We start from the raw sequence: 21260 nt of genomic DNA on the forward strand, positions 1-21260 counted from the left end.
GCCAGGCTATGACAAAGAGCCTGTCACATTGGTACACTAGACTAACAGGAGGAAAGAATAGTTGGTGATGAAAAGAATTCCACCAAATCCCAAGAGTCTCCTCTTCTGCCTGGGACAGAAAATCAGAACATCCTGTCCCCTGTAGATGTCTACCTTGCCTTTTTAGATGAAGAGGAAAAAAGTTGCCTTTGAAGAGAAAGTTTACCAAGGAGATGCAGGCTCCCACAGAGCTGGGTGACAAACCCTGTTGCTGCTCAGCAAAGCCCTCAAGGGGCCCCTCCCCTGCCAGTATAAAGGCAAGGTGCTGGGGCAGCTGCAGCTGGCACTCAGCCTCCAGAGCACTGGCAAGGCCCTGGCACACACACACACCATGACGAATGAAGTGCAAGTTTTGCTGGCCCCGCGGAAAGGGGGGCGTCCTCCTGCAGGTAGGCTCCCACTGGTCCTCTGGCCTACAGATGGCTCCAGCAAATGCCTCTGCCTCATCAAAGCCCACAGAACCTGCTCTCCACCCCCAGCTGAGGTTCTCCACCAGCCACGATTTCCTTTTCAGCCTGATTTCCTCCAGTGTCTTTCATCCTTCTTACCTGGTGCATAGAGCCACCTGGGGATTTTGTCAGGCCACAGTGCTACACTTGCCTGCCTGTAGACTGCTATGACACAACTACACCTGGATGATTCCCTACCTCCCCCTTGAAGTCCCAGCTCTCAGACTGTCTGCCCACAATTTCTATATCTCATCTGCCCATGTGCCAAGGCAAAGCAGCTCCTCCACAGAAAATAGCACCCCATCCCTCTCTCCTCAGGTTTTGGGGTTGGGTAGAGTATCTAGGACGTAGTTTGCCTGTCAAACTGAGAAGCATTTTTTAAACAAACACAAGGATGGGACTCAGGGGCGATGGTAGGTAGCTATCAAGGGGTTTGGCAAAGCCTCCACAAATAGAATTTTTCTAAAAAATGCTCTTGGTATCAGTTCTATTGCACTTCAGCATATGTTCACATAGATTGGCTGAGGTGTACCTGTCTATTTTTAGTGTTTTCTTCTTTGAACTGTCTTCCTTCTTTTTTTCCTTAAACAGGATCTCAAAAGCAGGACTGTTTGGTGCCTGCCTTTCTCTACTTAAAAACATTGAGTTATTTGTATAATTCTGTGCACCTCCAAGTCCAGGTTCAGTATCTCTACTGCAGATGTGACAGCAGCTGGGGAGAGGTACAACCTTCTCAAAGCGCAAAGCCTGACCTAGTTTCAGGGCTTCTGGTGGGCAGTACAATGGAAGGGCGCTGTGGCCTGATTTTCTTGGGCAGTCTACTGACATGTTTGTAATTGCATTTAATCACATTTAACATTATCTACATTTAAAGGTAATGATGATACAACTTAATGGTAGGGAACTAGATGTGTAAATTATTAGAAGGGAAGCTCAGCACACTTATTTTAAGAAGGGGGGAAAAAGACAATGTTCTCTTCCAACCACTTCTACCCCCAATCCTTCATAACATGATCAAGCGAAAATCTGATTTGCTCCATTATATTTCTACACAAGAAACACAGAGATAACTTAAACCAAATGAAAGTTTGAAACCACCAGGAACTTTCTGTCCCCACCATTAATGATTGCTAATTACTCTGTGTACATAGCACACCATGACTCCATCAAGCATGTCACGATGCCTTTGGCATGACAATTAATTATTATAAACTGTGACACTACAGATAAGAGGTTTGGGATAATTAGAATGGAGATGAAGGCAGACTTTTGCCTCCCCACTGAGCCCAAGGGAACAAAGAAGCTTCACCCTTCAGTTGGTTTCACTGCATTTTTTAAGTTTGAACCAGTTTGCAATAACACTAAATTTTATTTATGGAGTAAAAATATGTAGATGCTAACATATTATCTTTACCCAATTTTTACAAGCAAAATACAGATCTGAGAAATGGAAAGCCAATCTGGTGTAATGGAAAACATGTGCTATGACTTTTGGAATCACACAGAATGAGATTGAATGTTGCCCTACATCTCTGAGCCTGAATTTTCTTTTTTCTTTTCTTCTTTCTTCCTTTCCTTTCCTTTCCCTCCCTCCCTCTCTCCCTCCCTTCCTTCCTTCCTTCCTTCCTTCTTCTTTCCTTCTTCTTTCTTTCTTTCTTTCTTTCTTTCTTTCTTTCTTTCTTTCTTTCTTTTTCTTTCTTTCTTTCTTTCTTTGCCTGGATGCTGTCCCTCAGCTCTTCAGCTCAAGGCTGGCTCTCTGCCACTTGAGCAACAGCATCACTTCTGGTTTTCTGGTGGTTTATTAGAGATAAGAGTCTCACAGACTTTGCTGCCCCAGCTGGCTTTGAACTGTGATCCTCAGATCTCAGACTCCTAAGTAGCTAAGATTACAGGCGTGAGCCACTAGTGCCTAGCTAAGCCTTAATTTTTTGTTTTTTGTTTTGTTTTGTTTTTGGGGGGGTCTGGTTGTGGGGCCTGAACCCTGGGCCTGGGCGCTGTCCCTCAGCTCTTCAGCTCAAGGCTAGAGCTCTACCACTTGAGCCACAACGCCACTTCTGGCTTTTTTCATTTTGCTTATGTGGTGCTGAGGAATCGAACCCAGGGCCTCAGGCATGCAAGGCAAGCGTTCTACCACTAAGCCATCTTCCCAGCCCCTGAGCCTTAATTTTTCTAGCTTCCAAAAGGAGATATAAATAATATCACTATAGTATGGTTGTTATCATGATTATTAGGGCCAATAGGTTGTTTTATTGTTGTTTGAGTGTTTTTATTTTTAGCATAAAATAGGTCAATCTGAGGTTTGAACTCTCACTCACATGGCTTGCTTGGCTAACACTATACCATTTGAGTCATGCCTCCAGCCTGGCCTTTTGCTAGTTAATTAGAAGTGGAGTCTCTCAAATTTCCTCCTCTCTCTCTCCTCTCTCTCCTCTCTATTATCGCTCCTCTCTCTTTTTTCTCCCCCTCCCCAGTCTCCTCCCTTCCCCAGCTGGATATGAACCGAAGAACTCAGCCTTCTGAGTAGCTAGGATTACAAGCATGGGCACCTGGACTTAGCAAAAGTAATAGCTTATGTAAAGTGTCTGTTACATGAACATTGACCCTTTAAAAATGCAGGCCTATTAAAATACCCTGCAGTCAAAAATGGTGTTCCCCCATTTCAATACCTCCTGAGGTTGGAGTTGCATTAGGCCTTGCTACAAACATCAGGGCAGCAAGAAATTACAGTGGAAATTATACTTGTGCCTGCTGTATCATCATTAAAAATGAAGCTACTCAGAAGTCAGCCAACTGTAACTCTCCCACCTACGTGTGGAGTGCTTAGAGGTTTTTCTTTCATGTGTATTAGTGTAATATATTGCACCTCTGTTAGTCCTAGTTATACATTTATGCTGTGAAACAAGACTACATTAAACATAAGGTGGCCTGGGCTCTAGGAAGGATAGCTTTGAATTGCCTGCTTTTTTGATTTACCTCATTCTAAGTTTTAATAAGAACCCCATTGCATGAACAGCAGTACCAAAAATGTGAGAGTAGAAGGAGATCCAGATGAGATAAACACAGATGAACAGAAAGATTAGCAGTCCTTCATCAATTTGTCTATATTCCCTGTGCTTCTAAAATTGATTTACAATTGAATCCAAGCCTTAAGGGGCTAACACTGAATCCTTAGAGAAACTTTCTGGCTCATTAGAGAATGGAAAATTTTGGGAGAAGAGGTTTGCCCAACTGTGAAAATTAATACAAAACCTGTTCAATGACCGGGACTACATAAGGGCCAGTGTCATTTTAAAAACAAAAACAAAATAAAGGCTTGATTCTCTCAATTCTATCATCTCAATTTATGCGAGTTGAAGGGGACTGACTTATGAAGTCAAAGAGATAGATTATGAGATGCAAAGTCCAAAACATCACAGGAGATGAGTGTTTGACTGTAGGAAAAGCTGCTATTTTCTCAGTGCTGACTGGGGACCTGGCATAGCACAGGCATTCTAGATATGGCAGCAGCCCTACAGATGGATGACAGAAAAGCAAACTGAGTCTCGATGGGATTGAGGGACCAAAGCCATACAGCCCTGGCGCCATCGGAACTGGGATTGAAAAAAAAAGTTGGGCCAAGTACTAGTGGTTTATACCTGTACTGTTAGCTACTCAGGAGGCTGAGATCTGAAGATCACAGTTCAAAGCCAGCCTGGGCTGACAAATCTGGGACTTTATTTCCAATGATCCGCAAAAAGCCAGAAGTGGAGTTGTGGCTCAAGTTGTAGAGTGCAATCTTAAAGGAAAAGTGAGAGCATGAGGCTCTGAGTTCAAGACCCCTCCCCCCGCCAAAAAAATAAAAGAAAGTGAGTTAGTTTGGTGCCATTGCCCTCTTGCTTAAAAACACCAACTTGTTCTGCAATCTTTTCTTGTTGAAGGTTTTGTTATTGGATCTTGACTGACTGAAAACTGAAAATTTACTGATAAATCAACTGTGAACACCAAGTAGGCATTTTGCAAACATTTGCCTTTTAATTTTAAAATCTTCAAATAGAAATTCTTGATCATAGGCAGAAGGTGTTGCACCAACTTTTGTGTCTGCTTTTCCATAGAGATAGGGAAGAAAAAAAATTCTAATTTTTCTTGTAGGCTTCTTTTAATCTTGACTACTCTCTACCTCTCCTACCCCTCCCCTCAAAAAAAAATACAAACTATCTGGAAAAATCTTAATTCGAAAAATTATTATATAGAATTCAAAACTACAAAGCTTATATTCAAAAATTTATAAGCCACAAACTCTACCACAAGTTCAAATTTTATACAAAGGTAGGGAAGCAGAGTGTTAATTTCTCCCTCCTAAATTTGTTTCTAGTTTCAAACACTCTACCATTGAGCTACATTTCTACCTCAAATTTTGCTTTTTTAATGAAGCTATCTAAAAGAACACCTTTTATACTTTATTTTCTAAATCATCTTATTTATTGAAAGGTCCTAAAGTCTTAAGTATTTATACTCAAATTTTACTTTTCCCACTAAAATGTTAAACAGTTCATATTTTACTTTGCTCAACTCTAGCTGATCTTTCTACAAAGTCTCAAGAAACATGGAGTTATGAAATGATTACAATTTAAAATATTTTATTTTGGATACAAGGAGATCCTTTGAGCCAGACTTATTTGTTACAAACAAAATGGACCAGAACGTGATTGTGTTGTGTTATAAATGATGGCTCATCTAGATCCTGGGAAACCAGTATGACCAATGTTCCCAAAGGAGCTTTGAAGATGACCTCCCACAAACTGGTTCCATCTGATGGAATTACCCCAGGCAGTGAGAGCCATAATCCATAATTCAGTGAGCACATCACACTGAGGATTTTACTTTCTGCTTTTCTCTACTGTATGTGGATGCGAGAGGAGGTTATCTCCTAGAACAGAGTTGGTAAAAAGAACTGTAATCTGGAAATCCAAGGTATGGTTTCCTTATGCTTCCTACAGCACTAAGTTATCATCCACAGCCCCAAAACAGAGAAGAGTTAAAGGCTGCTGTATGGTAGAAAGAATCTCCTTAGGAAGGAGCTTTAATTCCTACCCTCACATTACTCTGTTTTATTGTTCTTAAAAAAACTGATCTTAAGAACTGGGCACTGGTGTCTTATGCCTGTCATCCTAGCTACTCAGGAGGTTGAGATCTGAGGATGGCAATTTGAAGCCAGCCCTGGAAAGAAAGTCCATGAGACTCTTATCTCTAAGTGATCACAGAAAAGGCTAGAAGTGATGATGTGGCTCAAGTGGTAGAGTGCTAGCCTGGAGCAAAAGGAGCTCAGGAACATTGCCCAGGTCCAGAGGTCTAGTCCCAGGACTGACCAAAAAAAAAAAAGGATGTTAAGAGTTGTGCACTGGTGTCTGATGCCTGTAATTCTAGTTATTCAGGAGGCTAAGATCTGAGGACATAGTTCAAAGCCAACCCAGGAAGGAAAGTGAAACTCTTATTTCCAATTGATTAGCAAAAATGCCAAAAGTAAAACTGTGATTCAAGTGGTAGAGCACTAGCCTTAGGCCAAAACAGTCAGGGATAACACCTAGGGCCTGAGTTCAAGCTCCAGGACAAGCACACACAAAAAATTAATCTTAAGATCCATTGTACTCATAACCTGACTTATGAAATTGAAACCTCTTTGTGAATTACTTAATACTTTAAAAATGATCTATTATTATGTTTATGTGGGCTTTTAATCTTTCAGCATTTATTTCTCTGCTAAGAATTCGATCCCAAAGAGGAGAGTGATGGATTTTCTTTTGGAGATAGATACAAAGAGTTAGAATCACAGAAAAGACTTTATCATAAAGATTATATAGCTCAACTTCTACCAAATTCTGTACAATTCTCTGGTGTTCATGACAGGTAGACTTCTTTCCCTCACTTTAATATATCAAGAACAAGTAACTCATTATTGTGCTAGGCAATACATTTCACATTGAATAACACTACAAATGTCTGCAATGCACAAACATTACCAACAAAATAAAGAAAAAGCAGTACAATAAAATATTTTATATTTGCAATGAATCTCACAGACAAATAGCTCCTATAAATCAATAAGATAAAGATGGAGAAAAGACCAATGGGAAAAAAGACCAAAGGCTTGAAACAGTTCATAGAAATGACTCCCAAACAAGCTCAACCTCTAATAACAAATGAGATACCATATTTTATTTTTATTTCTTAGTGGTACTGGGGTTCAAATTTAGGGCCTCACACTGGTTAGACAAGCACAGTATCACATTAGGCCATGCCCCTGGATTTTTTTGCTCTCATTATTATTCAAACATAGTCTCAGGTTTTGCCTAAACCACAATCCTCCTATTTATAATCCCTGCATAGATAGAAAGATAGATATGTACCACCACAGTTAGATTTTTATTGGATAAGATAAGGTCATATGAACGTTTTTCCCAGGCTAGCCTCAAATTGGAGTTCTCCTAATTGATCTCAGTCTCACAAGTAACTAGGATTTCAAGTGTGATCTACCATGTCCAGCCAAGATGCCCCTCTTTTCTTTAACTTAGTAGTTGACAAAATGAAATGTGTTCTAGCTCATAGTTACTAGTAATCTTGAAGAATGATTACTATCACCTTAATTAATGAGATTATAAACTGGTACAAGCTCTGCAGGAGACAATTTGGTGAGATTTAACAAAATTCCAACTGTACACACTCATGGCTGGGAGACAAGACTCCAGTGGTATAGCACTTGCCTAGCAAGTGAGGGACTCTGGGTTTAAACTCCAGCACTGTCAAAAACAAAAACGAAAAACTCCCAAATGCACATACTCTTAATAGCTAACAAGATCATTTCTAGGAATTAATTCCACAAATATATATTTGTGGATACATGTGTGGATATATCTATATATGGCACAAATTATGTATAACCAATGCAAGATTGTTGTGCTAGCAATAAATCAAAAGCATGAAATGTTCAACATTAGCACACTGGTTAGGTAAACAGAGAGAAAGTTTGTATAATGGAATTCTAAAATAGACACTAAAATGAAAGACACAGATATAAATACATAAATATACAACTTTCTCCAATATACAAGGCTAACTGAAAAAATAAAGAATATGTAGGAAAAATATTATTATCTGTTACAATTTTCTAAAAATGACAGAGGCTGGAAGTATGGCTGCAAAAAGTGGTAGAAATCCTTGCATAGCTAGCATAAGACTCTGAGTTCAAATCCTAGTACAAGAAGGAAGAGGAAGGGAAGTAAGGAGGGAGGACAGGAGAAAGAAAGAAGGTGGAAAAAGAATATTTGTGAAGACATTAAAAACCTATAAGATTAGCAATATCTGTGAGATGATGTGGGAGGCTGGGAAATAATGGCCAGAGGAGCCTGTAAATCTTTTTATGCCTTTTGAATTGTATTCAAAAATCTTCCTTCATGAATTCCAAAAGGAGTAGATAATAATTTTCAAAAAAAACTATGATAAAGTCAATTCACAAAGGCATTGAGAAATAGGTTTTCTTTATTTCAGAAACTTTTGGGAATTAGTTGCAGAAAATTGTCCATGTGGCATTTCCATAAAAAGAATGAACAAGTTCAAACAAATCAATGTCCATTTAGCTGTTTCTCATTTCAGCTTGTCAGATTTTAGATGTATGATTTTCCTGGGAACCAAAAAAAGTATTTGCTTTGACTTGCAACCTGAAATGGGTTGTTCTTTTTCAAAAGTTGATTTCATCTGACATGGTTAAACACTTGAATTACTGTTAGGTCATCTGTAGCTTAATTAACACTAATTGATCTCTTGAATGGCAGAATTATTAATTCAATTTAATTACTTATTATAAGCTCTGAGCTCAAACACACAAAAGTTTGGGATCTGGGATGGAAGGTTGGCACCCGGTGGAATTTGAAGCACCTCTGGTGAATTGCACGGCTCATCTCTCATCTCTCAGAATCTAGCTTTTGGAAGCTTTGGTTGAAAAAAATGCAAACCATGCAAAAGCTTTAATCTTGTGGGAAAACAGAAGGTCACATTGTGATTGTGAAATGCTATCATGAAGAATGTAATTGGCTTGATCACAAAAAAAAAAAAAAAAAAAAACGGGTTTACGGTGGAAAAACCTATGGGCACATGTTAATTCTTCTCTCCAAATCTAAGATAAAACCTGCTTTTTCACCCTCGGCTCCACCTCTCTGAGTATAAACCAGCAAACCTCAATCTTTCCTCTCACCCACTTTTTTATGGTATTTTAGGTAAAAGTTTCAAGCTTTAAAATAGAAACCTGGAAAATATTTTCAAAGCTGACATCAGACCTTAAATGGCAATCCTGTTCTAATTTCTATATGGATCTGTATTTGTTTTATAGTAAAAGCTGGAGGAATGCGAATTTCCAAAAAGCAAGAAATGGGCATCTTGGAGAGACACAACAAAAAAGCAGGATTAGAGAAATCAAGGTAGGAATTGCTTAATCTCTTCTCCCTGAACACCTTGACGAGTTTTAAATGGCTCTGCTTTCAAAGTTATTTTAGAGCAAACCAAGGTCCTAGATGTACTTGGGCAGCCAGCCAAGGGTGGAGTGGCAGTGAGTGTCTTGATAAGTATTGACTTGAGTTACCACCCAGAGGACTCTCTGGGTCCCACCATGACCCCTACCTATCCCCTAGCTCCTGCAGTGAACCCAGCTACCTCCTACTTGGAAAACATGGTTCTAAATGTATCCAAGCCTGATGCACACCTGTTTGTCCCTTTTTCCTTTCCCTATAGTGTCCCTGGTCTAGCCTTGTTTTCATAACATGCTTTCTGCTGAAGCAGATCTCCTAAATTAAAAACAAACGCTTTTTCTCCTGTTGTTGTTTTGAATGTATTACTCAATTATTTAAGAAATAACAGCCACTATATTTGGCAGACACACAGCTACTGAAAGGTGCACAGCTAACTGAAGCTGGTTTCTCCCTGATCCTCTGCCAGGACCTGAACGCATTGGCTATTCCTAGAGCCAAGCCAAGAGGATGGGCTGGATCCCTTGCACAAATGGTCCAACCACTCACTCCAAGCCTTGGCTAAGGAAACCTGTGCATCTAAAGAGAAATAAGCATACAAAAAAGTAGCCTAATGAGGGGTTCTTGAAAGACCGAATTCAAGATGGTTTATATAGATTGGTGGATGAGTGATTCAAAAAAGTGGATAAGGGAGGATGGGATGGGAAGGGGAAACAAAGGAGGAGGCTGCAAAGCTTGATAAGAAATGTACTCATTATCTTGCCCATGTAATTGTAACCCCTCGGTACAATATATTCACAATAAAAAAAAGAGTTGATAAACAGATGTTCAAGGCACTTTAAATCTCAGAGAATCTCTGCAATATTAAATTATTTGTAAATGACTTTTCAAGTTTTCTTTCCAATTCCTGGTGAGCAATTTTTACAGAATTCCCCATCCCTCCATTGTTAGAATGAAATACTGATTTTCTCACAATGGCAGATAGTGGTTTGATTCTTCTACTATCAGAAAATAGCCAGCCCATGATGAAAGAGCGAGGGGTGCACAGTATTTATCTTCTGATCCAGCATCTTGGGCAGTTCCTAAAACAGCAAATGCACATTGTAAAGGGGACCAGACTGTTGTTGACTTGCAAGCTGGTTAATTTAGGAAGTCTGTTCTGTTTCTAAAGCTCCACTCAAGCGTAAGCCTTGTTTATTGTCACACCAGTTAACATGTCTGGGCCAGAGTCTCAGGCACTAAAGAATCTGGGCTTGGAAATGACTTCTAGCAGGCAGCCAATGGACAGGGTCATTCATTTCTCTGCACCTCAGAAAAATGGGGACTCATTGTGAATTCAAACAGTGCAGGGGAGTTGGCTGGAGAGTAATAAAGCAGTGATTGGAACCTTCTTTTAAAAACTCATTGTTTTTTAGTAGTTATTAGAAAGAACTTAAACAGCAAACGGCAAGAAAGAACAGTCTCTTCTGCTCTAATTGCCAGGGGCCGATTCAAATTATAGGAGACTTGAAGAATAGAGAATGGGTGAAAGGATTTTTAAAGAATAACCAAAAATGACAAATACAAAATGGCCCAGCACCTTGGAGCTGTGACTGCATTGACTCCATGGTAAATCCTCCTGTGCTATTCACATCTCCTACTCTGGTGTGTGCTCTGTTTTCGTGGACGAGCACTTCTTAGAGAACAGCTTTTTTAATATATGTATGTATATGTGTGTGTGTGTTATATATTCCATTTATATTTGATATATATGGAATATAATATATTGTGGAATATATTATCTATGGAATATATGTATACATAATATATGTATATATAATGTATATGTATATATAATATACATATATTCCTTATATAATATATCTATACATATATTTTCCATATATATACATAGAGAGAGAGAGAATACATTTCTTTCTTTCTTTCTTTTTTTGGGTCCGGTCGTGGGGCCTGAACTCTGGGCCTGGGCATTGTCCTTCAGCTCTTCAGCTCAAGGCTAGTGCTCTACCACTTGAGCCACAGCACCACTTCTGGCTTTTTTCTTTTTGCTTATGTGGTACTGAGGAATCGAACCCAGGGCCTCAGGCATGCAAGGCAAGCACTCTACCACTGAGCCACCTTCCCAGCCCCAGAGAGAGAATACATTTCTAAGCATCATCTATGTCTACTCCCTAATAACTTCTGCTACCCAATATAAACTGTCCAGGAAAAAATATGCCAAGCACATTTTCCTTCAAGAAATTGTACCTCAGGCTTGACCCTGATTGAAAATTTCCTACAAAACAACTTGACCTGAGAGAATAAAGCTATGTTACAGATGGTTCATTTTATGAAATCTAAAATCAGAACTAACCTATGGGCTCTGAGTCAGAATAGTGTGAGCTTTTGGTGAGCAGTTGATTTGCTAAGTGGTTCCAGTTTATGACTATTTACCTAGCTATGCACTTCAATGGGAAAAAAAACAAAACCATAATAGTAATTTGGCCTACAATGCTCATGTAGCACATGAATACACAGAAACAGAATGTTCATCTTCTAGGTATGATTGAGCAGAGTGAAACTTGAAGGTCAAGGAGACAGCCCTCCGTATAAATCATTTAGTGTGAGCATTTTATTATTGTGTATGTGTGCATGTGCGGGCACACATGCATGCATGCACACACACACACACACACACACACACACACACACACACACACATGCATGTACCAGCACAGGGGCTTGAAAACAGGGTATGGTTGCTGTCCATTAGCTTTTGCTCCCAAAACTACCACTCTATCATTGAGCCACAGTTCCACTTCTAGCTTTCTATTGATTAATTGGATTTGCGTCTGGTGGACTTTCCTGGCCCCAATTGACTTGCCAGAGACCCTCAGATCTCAGCTTCCTAAGCATCCAGGATTGCAGGTATGAACCTCCAGCTATCGAAAATTTTTGAGTCTTATTTGAAGTTTCTTTTCATCTTCACAGTGCCATTGCAAATGTTGCCAAAATACAGATGTTGGATGCTTTGAATGACACACTGGACAAGGTAAGTCATGTGCAGGTGACTTATACAGTGCTTTACTGAGGTATTCACCCAACAGATCGGGCGGTGGGGGGGCATGGACCACCCAAAATTTTCCCACCCCAGAGATTTGATTCCCTTGTGAAAAACTTACTGCATTTGGTCAGAGAAACAGTATCCATTTGAAAAATATGATAGGAAATAAAGTGAGAATCATACTAAATTGGCAAAAATTTTCCCTCTCAAATATTTCTGGGAAACACTAAAAAAGACAGCCAGTCTATGTTGGAAATTCAACAGTTTTTGACGTCCCTTTCACCCAATATTCCCATAAGGAAATGTTTTATTTAAGGCAAGGATGGCTAAAGAAGATTGCATGATTTAAGGCTACAGAAATCCTGGACATGACTTGGGTTTATCCAGTAAAGTTTGCTTATAAAGATAGTTGACCAGTACTATTTTTACTTCTATATTTAGAAATTTACCAAGTTAGCAGTATAGTTTTGGGGGATTCTTTTGTTTTTGTTTTTGGTAAGTCATGGGGCTTGAACTAAGGGCTTGGGTGCTGTCTCTGAACTCTTTTGCTCAAGGCTAGTGCTCTACCACTTTGATCCACAGTGGCTTTTCTGTGGTTAATTGGAGATAAAAGTCTCATAGACTTCCCTGCTTAGGCTGGCTTTCAACCACAAATCCTCAGATCTCAGCCTCCTGAGTAGCTAGGATTATAGGCGTGAGCCACCAGTTCCTGGCTAGCAGTTTGGTGTTTTAGAGTCAATAGTTTATTCCTAAATTTTGTAGACAAGTATAGTGAGGGCTCTCACTCCATGGCAAGTACATTCAAGGTAATAAAGAACCTCTCTTCTGCTCCCCCTACATTCATTGAGGGGGCAGGACAGGGTAGCCTCTGTAGAAGGGCGTAAGGCTGCTAGAGTGGAGTGTAAAACTCTTCTCTCTCTCTCTCTCTCTCTCTCTCTCTCAGTATTTCTGAGATTTAATCACTTAGTCTGAAATAAACAGGTGAATAGAAGAAAGGGCATACAGATTTATTGTAGACACAGAGGCATCACAGGGAAGAAAAGTGAGGATTAAACAACCCAATGAGACTTAGAGGCTGCCACCTTCAGCTTTATTGGAGAAAGGGAGAGGAGGGGAGGAACATGAACAATTTAAAGTGGAAATGCCGCTCTAATCTTCCTTCCTGTGATATGCATACATTCCCTTGTTTGTTGATTAATCTGAGGAAGGAATTTGTCTAGAAGATCTGGCCACTGGGTAGGTAACAGTGGGACTTGAGAGAAAGCTCCTTTCTACAGCCGCTGCTTCCCAGGCTCTTGCCAAAGTCCTAAACTTAGAGTATTGTTTTGTCAAAAGGAAGGGTCTGAGAATCATCAGTTCGACCTTATAAAAACATAGGAGAAGAAACTCATATGTTTAGGGTCCCCACTCAGTACTGTTAACAATGTAACACGACTCTGAGCAAGTTGTCTCTCCTGTGCTTCAGTTTCCTCATTTGTAAAGCAGGGTAAAGAAGAAAATGGAGCTTGAAGGGCTGCGGGGTGAAGTAAATGTGTTCCCAGACACGAAGCTCTTTGGAGAGTGTGAGGTACAGAGTGATCTCTGTGCACTCTCTGTGAAGGCTAGTTGTATGACAATGAAATGAACAAGTTTGTCTAAAGCACATGACTGTACAGGATGAGTGCAAGAGTAAGCTCTTGATGGTGAGTTATAGCTACAGTCTTCTAAAATGGTTTGGTTCTCCCATTTAAATTTTGGGGTGAAGTCACAAATGACTCTCAGCCTCCTTGGCTTTGGAAGCCAGGCTGATTAATGATCCCCACCAAGGTGATACAGCTGCCACCATGGTAGTTACACTTCTATTCCTGTTCCCTGAACCCCTTGCCCTCAGGGCAATAACTACCACCACTACTACCACCACCCCCGCTCATTTGTAACTACAATTGTGTAGAAGAGACCCTTCACCTAGGAATATATGTGTTGAACAAAAGAACCTTTCACTAATTACTGATCATTTTATATAACAAGTGTAATGCTAGATTACATTGTGTTCTTATTAACAGATAGGTGTATGTCTGTGGCATGGAAGGTTCTTTTCTTTTGCATTAAAAAGCTATCATTTATTTCAGAGATTAAAAAGAGTAATCTCTTCCCCAGTAATTAATAAGTCATAATAAGTGATGTAAATGATAAGCTATGTTTAGAAACCCTAAGAGACTATTAATGGCATGCTATTGCAAATATTTTTTACAGCAGCTATACCTATTTAAAGCCAGTACGCACCACAATCAGACTGTAGCTAAGGGTGTGAAGCCTCCTGGCTCTGACAGCAGGTTCTCATATCTGCTTAGTACCTAGGCTGGCTCTGTCACTCACTAGCTATGTATCTGTGGGAAGTTTTCTTCTCTTTCCTCATCAGTACATGCATCTTCTTCATAAGAAAAGTGTGTGATAGTAAAATGAAGTCATATACTAAATACATGCAAAGTACCTAGTACAGCAAGCCTTCAGGCAGTGTTCACTTCTGTTCCCGGGCATACATCCAGCCTTCTATCATTTGGAATCCCAAGCAAAGGATAAGAAGCCAGAAGCAAAAATAAGCTCCAAGATTACCATAAGCGACTGTCTCAAATATGGAAGTTAATGTGCTAAGAAAAAAAAGAGAAAAATCTGCCTTGAATACATAGTTCAACCTATAGCAAAGAGTGATTCATAATAAAAGTCTGGGGTTGAAACCCACCAACTAATAGATCTGTGAGGATTAGTGGCTATCACGCATGGGGACAGGAGAGGGGAGGGGGGAATGATGGCATGGTCCTATGTGTAGAGGGGGGCCATAGAAAAGCACTCATGAAAACTCAGTAAGCAGAATACTAAGATAGGCAGTTCACTATGCGTGAATTTGACCTTGATTTTAAAAAATGAAACAATATGCCATATAACCTATAGACTAGCACCATAAAATCAAAAGATATAAATGCTGAAATAGAAATATTACTTGAAGCTGGGCATTAGTGGCTCATGCCTGTAATCCTCGCTATCTAAGAGGCTGAGATTTTAGGATTGAGGTTCGAAGCCAACCTGGGCAGGAAAGTCCATGAAAAAAACAGAAGTGGAGTTTGGGCTCAAAGTGGTAGGTCACTAGCCTTGAGGAAAAGGCTTAGCACCCGGGCCCTGAGTTCAAGTCCCACAACTGGAAAACAAAAACACTTCTTGGTAGATTTCCCCTGTATTACAGTGTCCCTCCCCTCCCATACTATTTATTGTCATGGAGCCCTAACAATAAAAAATTGATCAGAAGAAATATAGGGTATAGAGTAGTAGAATTGAGGTCATTTGTGAACATTTATTCCCATCCTCCACTGAAGTTACATCTAGCCCCTAGATCCATGTTATTTCTGATACTGATTGCAAGAATTTAGGGGTCTAAGTCAACCTCCAATCCATAGGGGCACATCAACTATTCAATCACAGCAGCAAATTCTCTCTGTATGCTATTCATCTCTGCATATCCCACTTGAAAGCTATCTTAAGGCTTAAGATTGAGACTGAAAACAATTCCCAGAGGATTGAGATTATACAAATCTAAATAAGAGTCTGAACTTCTCTTTCTCACTATTTCCTTGCTGTTACCTTATTTCTCCACATAGACTTCTTTCTCCCACCCCACCCTACTTCTCCTTTCCCACCTATCTCTCCAGCCAGTGCTTCTCATCTCTCCTGTCCCAAGTAAAAGTATTCCTGTTGTCCAGTGTTTAATCACATGCTATGATATTCCTGCACAGAAGGTAATATGAAATGCAAAAGCTCCTTGGATTGAAAGTTTTGCACATCTGATCTTAAACCAAGTTCCACCCACTACTTAAAGGTCATTTGACCTTTTAGAAGTCATGATATTCCTCTGAGATTTGTGGTTGCTCATTTACTTTAAAAAAAATTACAGCTGAGGGCTGGGAAGGTGGCTCAGTGGTAGAGTGCTTGCCTTGCATGCTCGAGGCCCTGGGTTCGATTCCTCAGCACCACATAAGCAAAAAGAAAAAAGCCAGAAGTGGCACTGTGGCTCAAGTGGTAGAGCGCTAGCCTTGAGCTGAAGAGCTGAGGGACAGCGCCCCGGCCCAGAGTTCAGGCCCCATGACTGGACACACACAAAAAAAATTACAGCCGAGAGTGAAAGAGCATGACACTGCAAAATATTAAATCTATGAACAGTCATGGAAGTTAAATTTGGCAATAAGTGTGACACTTCTCATCACTAAAAGTATTCAGTTAAAACATTAGTAATGGAGTTGGATTACTGGGAAGGTGGAATGTTGGTGCCTGGTTAAAGTTCAGACCTTTTTTTTTTTTTTTAAACTCGCCAGACTTTGGGTCACCGCTAGCCAAAGTCAGTAAGAAGCCCGTGAAATTGAATCTTGGAGAAGAAAAAACTTATCAAAGGCATCTACAAATTTTAAAAGGTTCTTCTTGTTCTGTAGATGAACATCAGTGTAGGAGTATCCTTGAATTTCATTGATGTGAACTGAATGTTTGAAGCATGTTGCTTAACAGGGTGCGGAAATTTATGGGCCAACTTTGGAGTTGGAAATTAGCTCCCCTGAAAGATGAACGAAGAGCTGGAGACTGCGCTAGCTACCCAACTTCAGGTTCTAAAACAAATACCTTTATCACACTTCTTTCACTTTTCCTCTGAAGCTAAAAATGTACCTTCTGAGATCCACAGGCGCTATACTCAACAATGAAAGTAAATCCTCAGTGTGGAATTTTCCTGTGTTCTGCCTTTTGTTGTTGTTGTTGTCATTGGATTGTTTTGTGGATTTGCTTTTCAAGACTGACTCACTCTGTAGTCCAACTGGTTTCCTACTTGCTATCCTTCAGTTTCCCAAGTGCTGGGATTACAGGTATGTGCCACAAGGCCTGGCATGCTTTCCATTTTTAATATGTTGCCCCAGTGAGGAAGACACAGTAAGACAGAATGGACCTATATTTCCATAGTGGGTTTCATTACTTTCTCTTATTCTAATGAATCAGACAAGAAACACATTTCATTGTACAAGCACTATCATTTTACAAATCTAACAACAAAAATTCTAGAGCTTCGCCAAAATTTCCAGATTAAAACACAGCCCATTGTAGGTTGTACTCTGGAAAGCTGTTTCTATTTATTTCTAGTTCAGACTTCAAAGTAAAATTTATCTGTCTCCATTGATATAAACTTCATAGCAAAGAATTGCTGCACTTGGTGATTGACCTAAATGCACTTTGCAGTTTCATCAACCCTTCGTAGACTGTCCCCCAAACAACCCCCATTGCTTCTACATTAGCATGGTCCTGATTGACAGGAATTGACTCTTCTTCTGTTTTCATATTATCAAGAGTTGCTGTGAAACTCGGCTGCAGGATCCACAGAATCTATATACTTGTAGCTTAATAATCATGGGCAATTTCTCTAACTTTGTGAATTGATCTGGGAAAATTTGGGAAGAAAAAATAAATCAACAGGACTGAGAAGGAAGTGGAAATAATTCTGGCAAACAATCCACAGGCCCCACGGACTAACTCAGTCTTCCAATTATTCCAATTTGTAATATTTCTCTTGTAAGAAGCAGTTGAGCAGTGCTTTTAGAACTTTAGTTGCATTCCTTAGTTAAAACATAATTTGTAACATTTATGCATCACTGATGGGCGGCGCATAAAATGGTACAGATGCTACAGAAAACAAGATAGTACTTCCTCAAAAAATAAATAAACCATAGAGCTGCCAGATGATAGCTTAGTTCTTCTTCTGGATATACACAAAGGAAATGAAAATAGGGACTGAAGCAGATATGTGTGTACCAGTGTTTATTACAGCATCATTCAGCCAAAAAGTGAAAATAGCCCCCAAGCTTCTGTGCGTGGATGAATGGATAAACAAAGAGTGGCATATACTACAATGAAATGTCATTCAGCCTTGAAATGGAAGGGAACTATGACACATACCATACCCGGAGTGAACCGTAAGTGTACTCTATGTAAGCGAAATAAGCCAGACATATAAATAAACATCTTACGAATCCACTGCTTTGGGAAACCTAGAACAGTCAGACTGATAGAGGCAGTAAGTTGAATGGCAGTTGCTAGAGACTTGGGAGAAAAAGGGCTTAGAACTATTGTATAATGTTGTATAATGAATATACATATAGTTCCTTAGTGGAGTTTACAGTAGATTCTTTTATTCTAATGAATCAGACAAGAAACACATTTCATTGTACAAGCACTATCATTTTACCAAGTCTAAAATCAAAAACTCCAGGTTTTCCCCCAAAATTGCCAGATTAAAACACAACTCACTATAGGTTGTACTCTGGAAAGCTGTTTCTATTTATTTCTAGTTCAGATTGGGATGATAAAGTTTCCAAGTTTCATATTGTGATGATAAAAGTTCTGGAGATAGATGGTGATAATGGTAGCAAATCACTGTGAATTGTGTTTACATTAATGCAATAGACATGTACATATACATAAAAATAGACAATTCCATGTTACATTCCACTATAACTTTTTAAATGATGAAGACAATGTAACCTCTAAATTCTGGGGATTATCTGGAGATGATCAAATAATAATAAGTGTTAAATAAGCAGTAAGTATGGACTAATACGCTAACATACTATTTTTTACTGTTTCCTTTCCTAACTCCACCTATCATTTCTCATCCCTAAAGAACAATCTGTGGCTTTCTCTATTGTAGTCCCTATATATCCTTTTGTCTCACAGCTTAGCTATTTGCCCCATCTCTGTTAGACCACACTTACTTGTTTCCTTTCTTATGCTCTTTTCCCTTACATTTGACCATAAGTAACTTACCAGATTGTTTTTCCCTGCATGGAATTTCTTGAATGTGATTTAAAACTTGCCTGAACTATGCCATCTGTTTTGGTTGAAACAACAACAACAAAAACCCCACCTAGTCTGGAAGCATGTGAAAAGGAAGACAAGGCAAAACACTCTATCCTTCTCACACTGTAAAATTCACCATCCACACCAAGGAGTATTGTCCTGACCAAAAAAGGTCCCCAGCTCCTTTTCAGACTCTAAAGCAGTGCACATAACCAATATCTGAATTATGCTGTTCTATTGGGCTAGAATGTCAGCAGAGATCATCCTTGAGTTTATTTAGTATATGACTTATACCTACTTATTGTAAAAGAAAACAAACAAAAGTAAGGAAATAATGATAAGTATAACAAAGACTAAGAATTACTCAAGCTGCTATGCCCCAGAGATAATCATTGATAACACTATAATGTGTTTAATTTTTTTGAGATGGAGAAGAAAAGACATTTTGGAGTCAGGTTTCACATGAAAGAGACTGCTATGTGCTCCTACCTTGGGCTAGGATATTTTAGAAGAGATGTAAAGCATGTATGTTTTCCATGGCTTAGAAAAGTCCAAACAAACCATAAACAATGTGATGCTTGGGGTCATGAGCAGTTTATCTCTTCCTTTGATTTAATTTGAGTGTTAGAGCCAGGCCATCTAAGTTCAATAGTGATTAATTAGCTTCCAAGTGAACCCTTTCTTTGCTGGCTTGGTGAGATATCCTGAGGTACTCTCAGGCAGTATTGATGAACTTGGAAATCAAAAACTAGAATAGACCCAAAAGGTCATTGGGTTTAAACTGTCCTAGGAAAACTACGTGTGCAACATTGAGTCTCAGCTGGACAGCTGCCTCATTGTAAGCTGCCCTTAGTGCAAATTCCTTGTGGTCTCTTGGTTTCACAGGAAATTTATTCTCTAACAGTCTCGGGCTATGTTCATTTAAATCCATTTAAGTCTTCTTCATAGATGTCTTGGGTAACTTTTGTTACCCAGAGCCATTTACTGTTTCTCAGTTTTCTTTCATCAAGCTATTTAGATCAAATAATATGGAATGATCTTTATACCACTTTAACAGAAAACATTGCGATGTCAAATGCTTTGACATCACAAACAGTGTCACTCTTCCAGAGGCTCTTTCTTTCTGATCTTTTGACAGTTAAAGAGATTTCTCTGCCTCAAGATTTTGCCCAGTGTCCCGATGGCTTTCTTAGGATATAGTGACCAATAAATGCATACTGAATGGCTTCAAAATTGCTATAATTTCACAGAGCACTGCAGATGTAAATTACTATTTTCTACTTTTTAAACTTTTCAAAACATGATAGTTGGACATGCATATAGGTGTATATATTAAAATCTGTATGCATATTATAATGTTATATATGAATATGTGCATATGTATGTGTATGTCATGCACTGGTTTTGTTTTGGGGTGGTTGGGGTTTTTTGAGTCAGGATCTTGCCCAGGCTGGTACTCAAACTCATGAGTGCACCAACATGCCAGGCTCTATAGATCTATATCTTATAATTTGAAATTTTAAAGACATGTTAATGAGGTAAGTGCCAGTTTAACACATGCTTCTGCGGGTTCAAAACAGGATGTGGTATGGAAAAAAAAGGTATTATCAAAGAAATAAACAAACCAGTGAGATTTCCCTGACCAACTACATTGTTTTCTACTACTTTAATATTTCATGACAAAAAATTCAATATGCTTATTTCTTCTTCCCTTCTCACCTTTTAGCTCAACCATAAATTTCCAGCTACAGTGCACAAGGCACATCAAAAACCTACACCTGCTCTGGAGAAGGTCGCTCCGCTGAAAAGGATCTACATTATTCAGCAGCCTCGAAAATGTTAAGCCAGGACATAAAATACAGCCGTCTGCCAGCTGCCTCAAGCATCTGACAGCTTAGCAAAAAGACCAAAACTTCTGTAGGCCTAGTATACTTGCTTGGTAAATAAGACAGCTTTTGTATCTTCCCTTCTGACTTTAGATAATAAAGCATCCCAGACTGTAACTCCAGTGCATTCTGTGCCCCTTCTCAGTGCATGCCAGGGTCCAATGGATGATTACATACGTAATTCTATAGAGTAAGTGAGGAATCTTTGCCAGCATACTGAACCTGCATTAGTCCATCCATACTGTATTCTCCTTGCAGGCCACATGTAGAGAGCAGCACACTGAGCTTTGCAAAATGGGGTGGTGGAAAAAAAGAGCCAGTTGCTCTGGATTTTCAGTTTTTACTTCTTCATTCTGATGTGAGATTCTAGTCCTTTGGGATTGTATAGTATAATATAATATGGCTTACCATGAGAGAATTCTGTGGTGATATGGCCACACATGCAGGAAGGCAAAGAGGCTGCCTATCCCAACTCAGTTGTAGAGCCCTGCAC

General features: G+C 39.4%; 1 protein-coding gene across 1 annotated transcript; it reads left to right on the plus strand.

The window, feature by feature from the left end:
• The first annotated feature begins 332 nt into the window (after window positions 1-332).
• Window positions 333-20884, plus strand: Dapl1 (death associated protein like 1). Its single transcript, XM_042683527.1, has 4 exons — window positions 333-428; window positions 8848-8935; window positions 11951-12011; window positions 20608-20884. The coding sequence occupies exons 1-4, from the start codon at window positions 371-373 to the stop codon at window positions 20722-20724; spliced, it is 324 nt and encodes a 107-aa protein (XP_042539461.1). The 5' UTR covers window positions 333-370; the 3' UTR covers window positions 20725-20884.
• Window positions 20885-21260: the final 376 nt, after the last annotated feature.

This window comes from Dipodomys spectabilis, unplaced genomic scaffold, assembly GCF_019054845.1.
Source record: "Dipodomys spectabilis isolate Male_0828 unplaced genomic scaffold, ASM1905484v1 ptg000081l, whole genome shotgun sequence".
NCBI classification, from domain to species: domain Eukaryota; kingdom Metazoa; phylum Chordata; class Mammalia; order Rodentia; family Heteromyidae; genus Dipodomys; species Dipodomys spectabilis.

Bases quoted from the DNA above. Each gene is read 5' to 3' on its own strand.
- Dapl1 (XM_042683527.1), top strand. From the start codon at position 371: ATGACGAATGAAGTGCAAGTTTTGCTGGCCCCGCGGAAAGGGGGGCGT. The intron at 429-8,847 runs GTAGGCTCCCAC...TTTGTTTTATAG, and splicing joins AGGGGGGCGTCCTCCTGCAG to TAAAAGCTGGAGGAATGCGA. The intron at 12,012-20,607 runs GTAAGTCATGTG...CTCACCTTTTAG, and splicing joins TGAATGACACACTGGACAAG to CTCAACCATAAATTTCCAGC.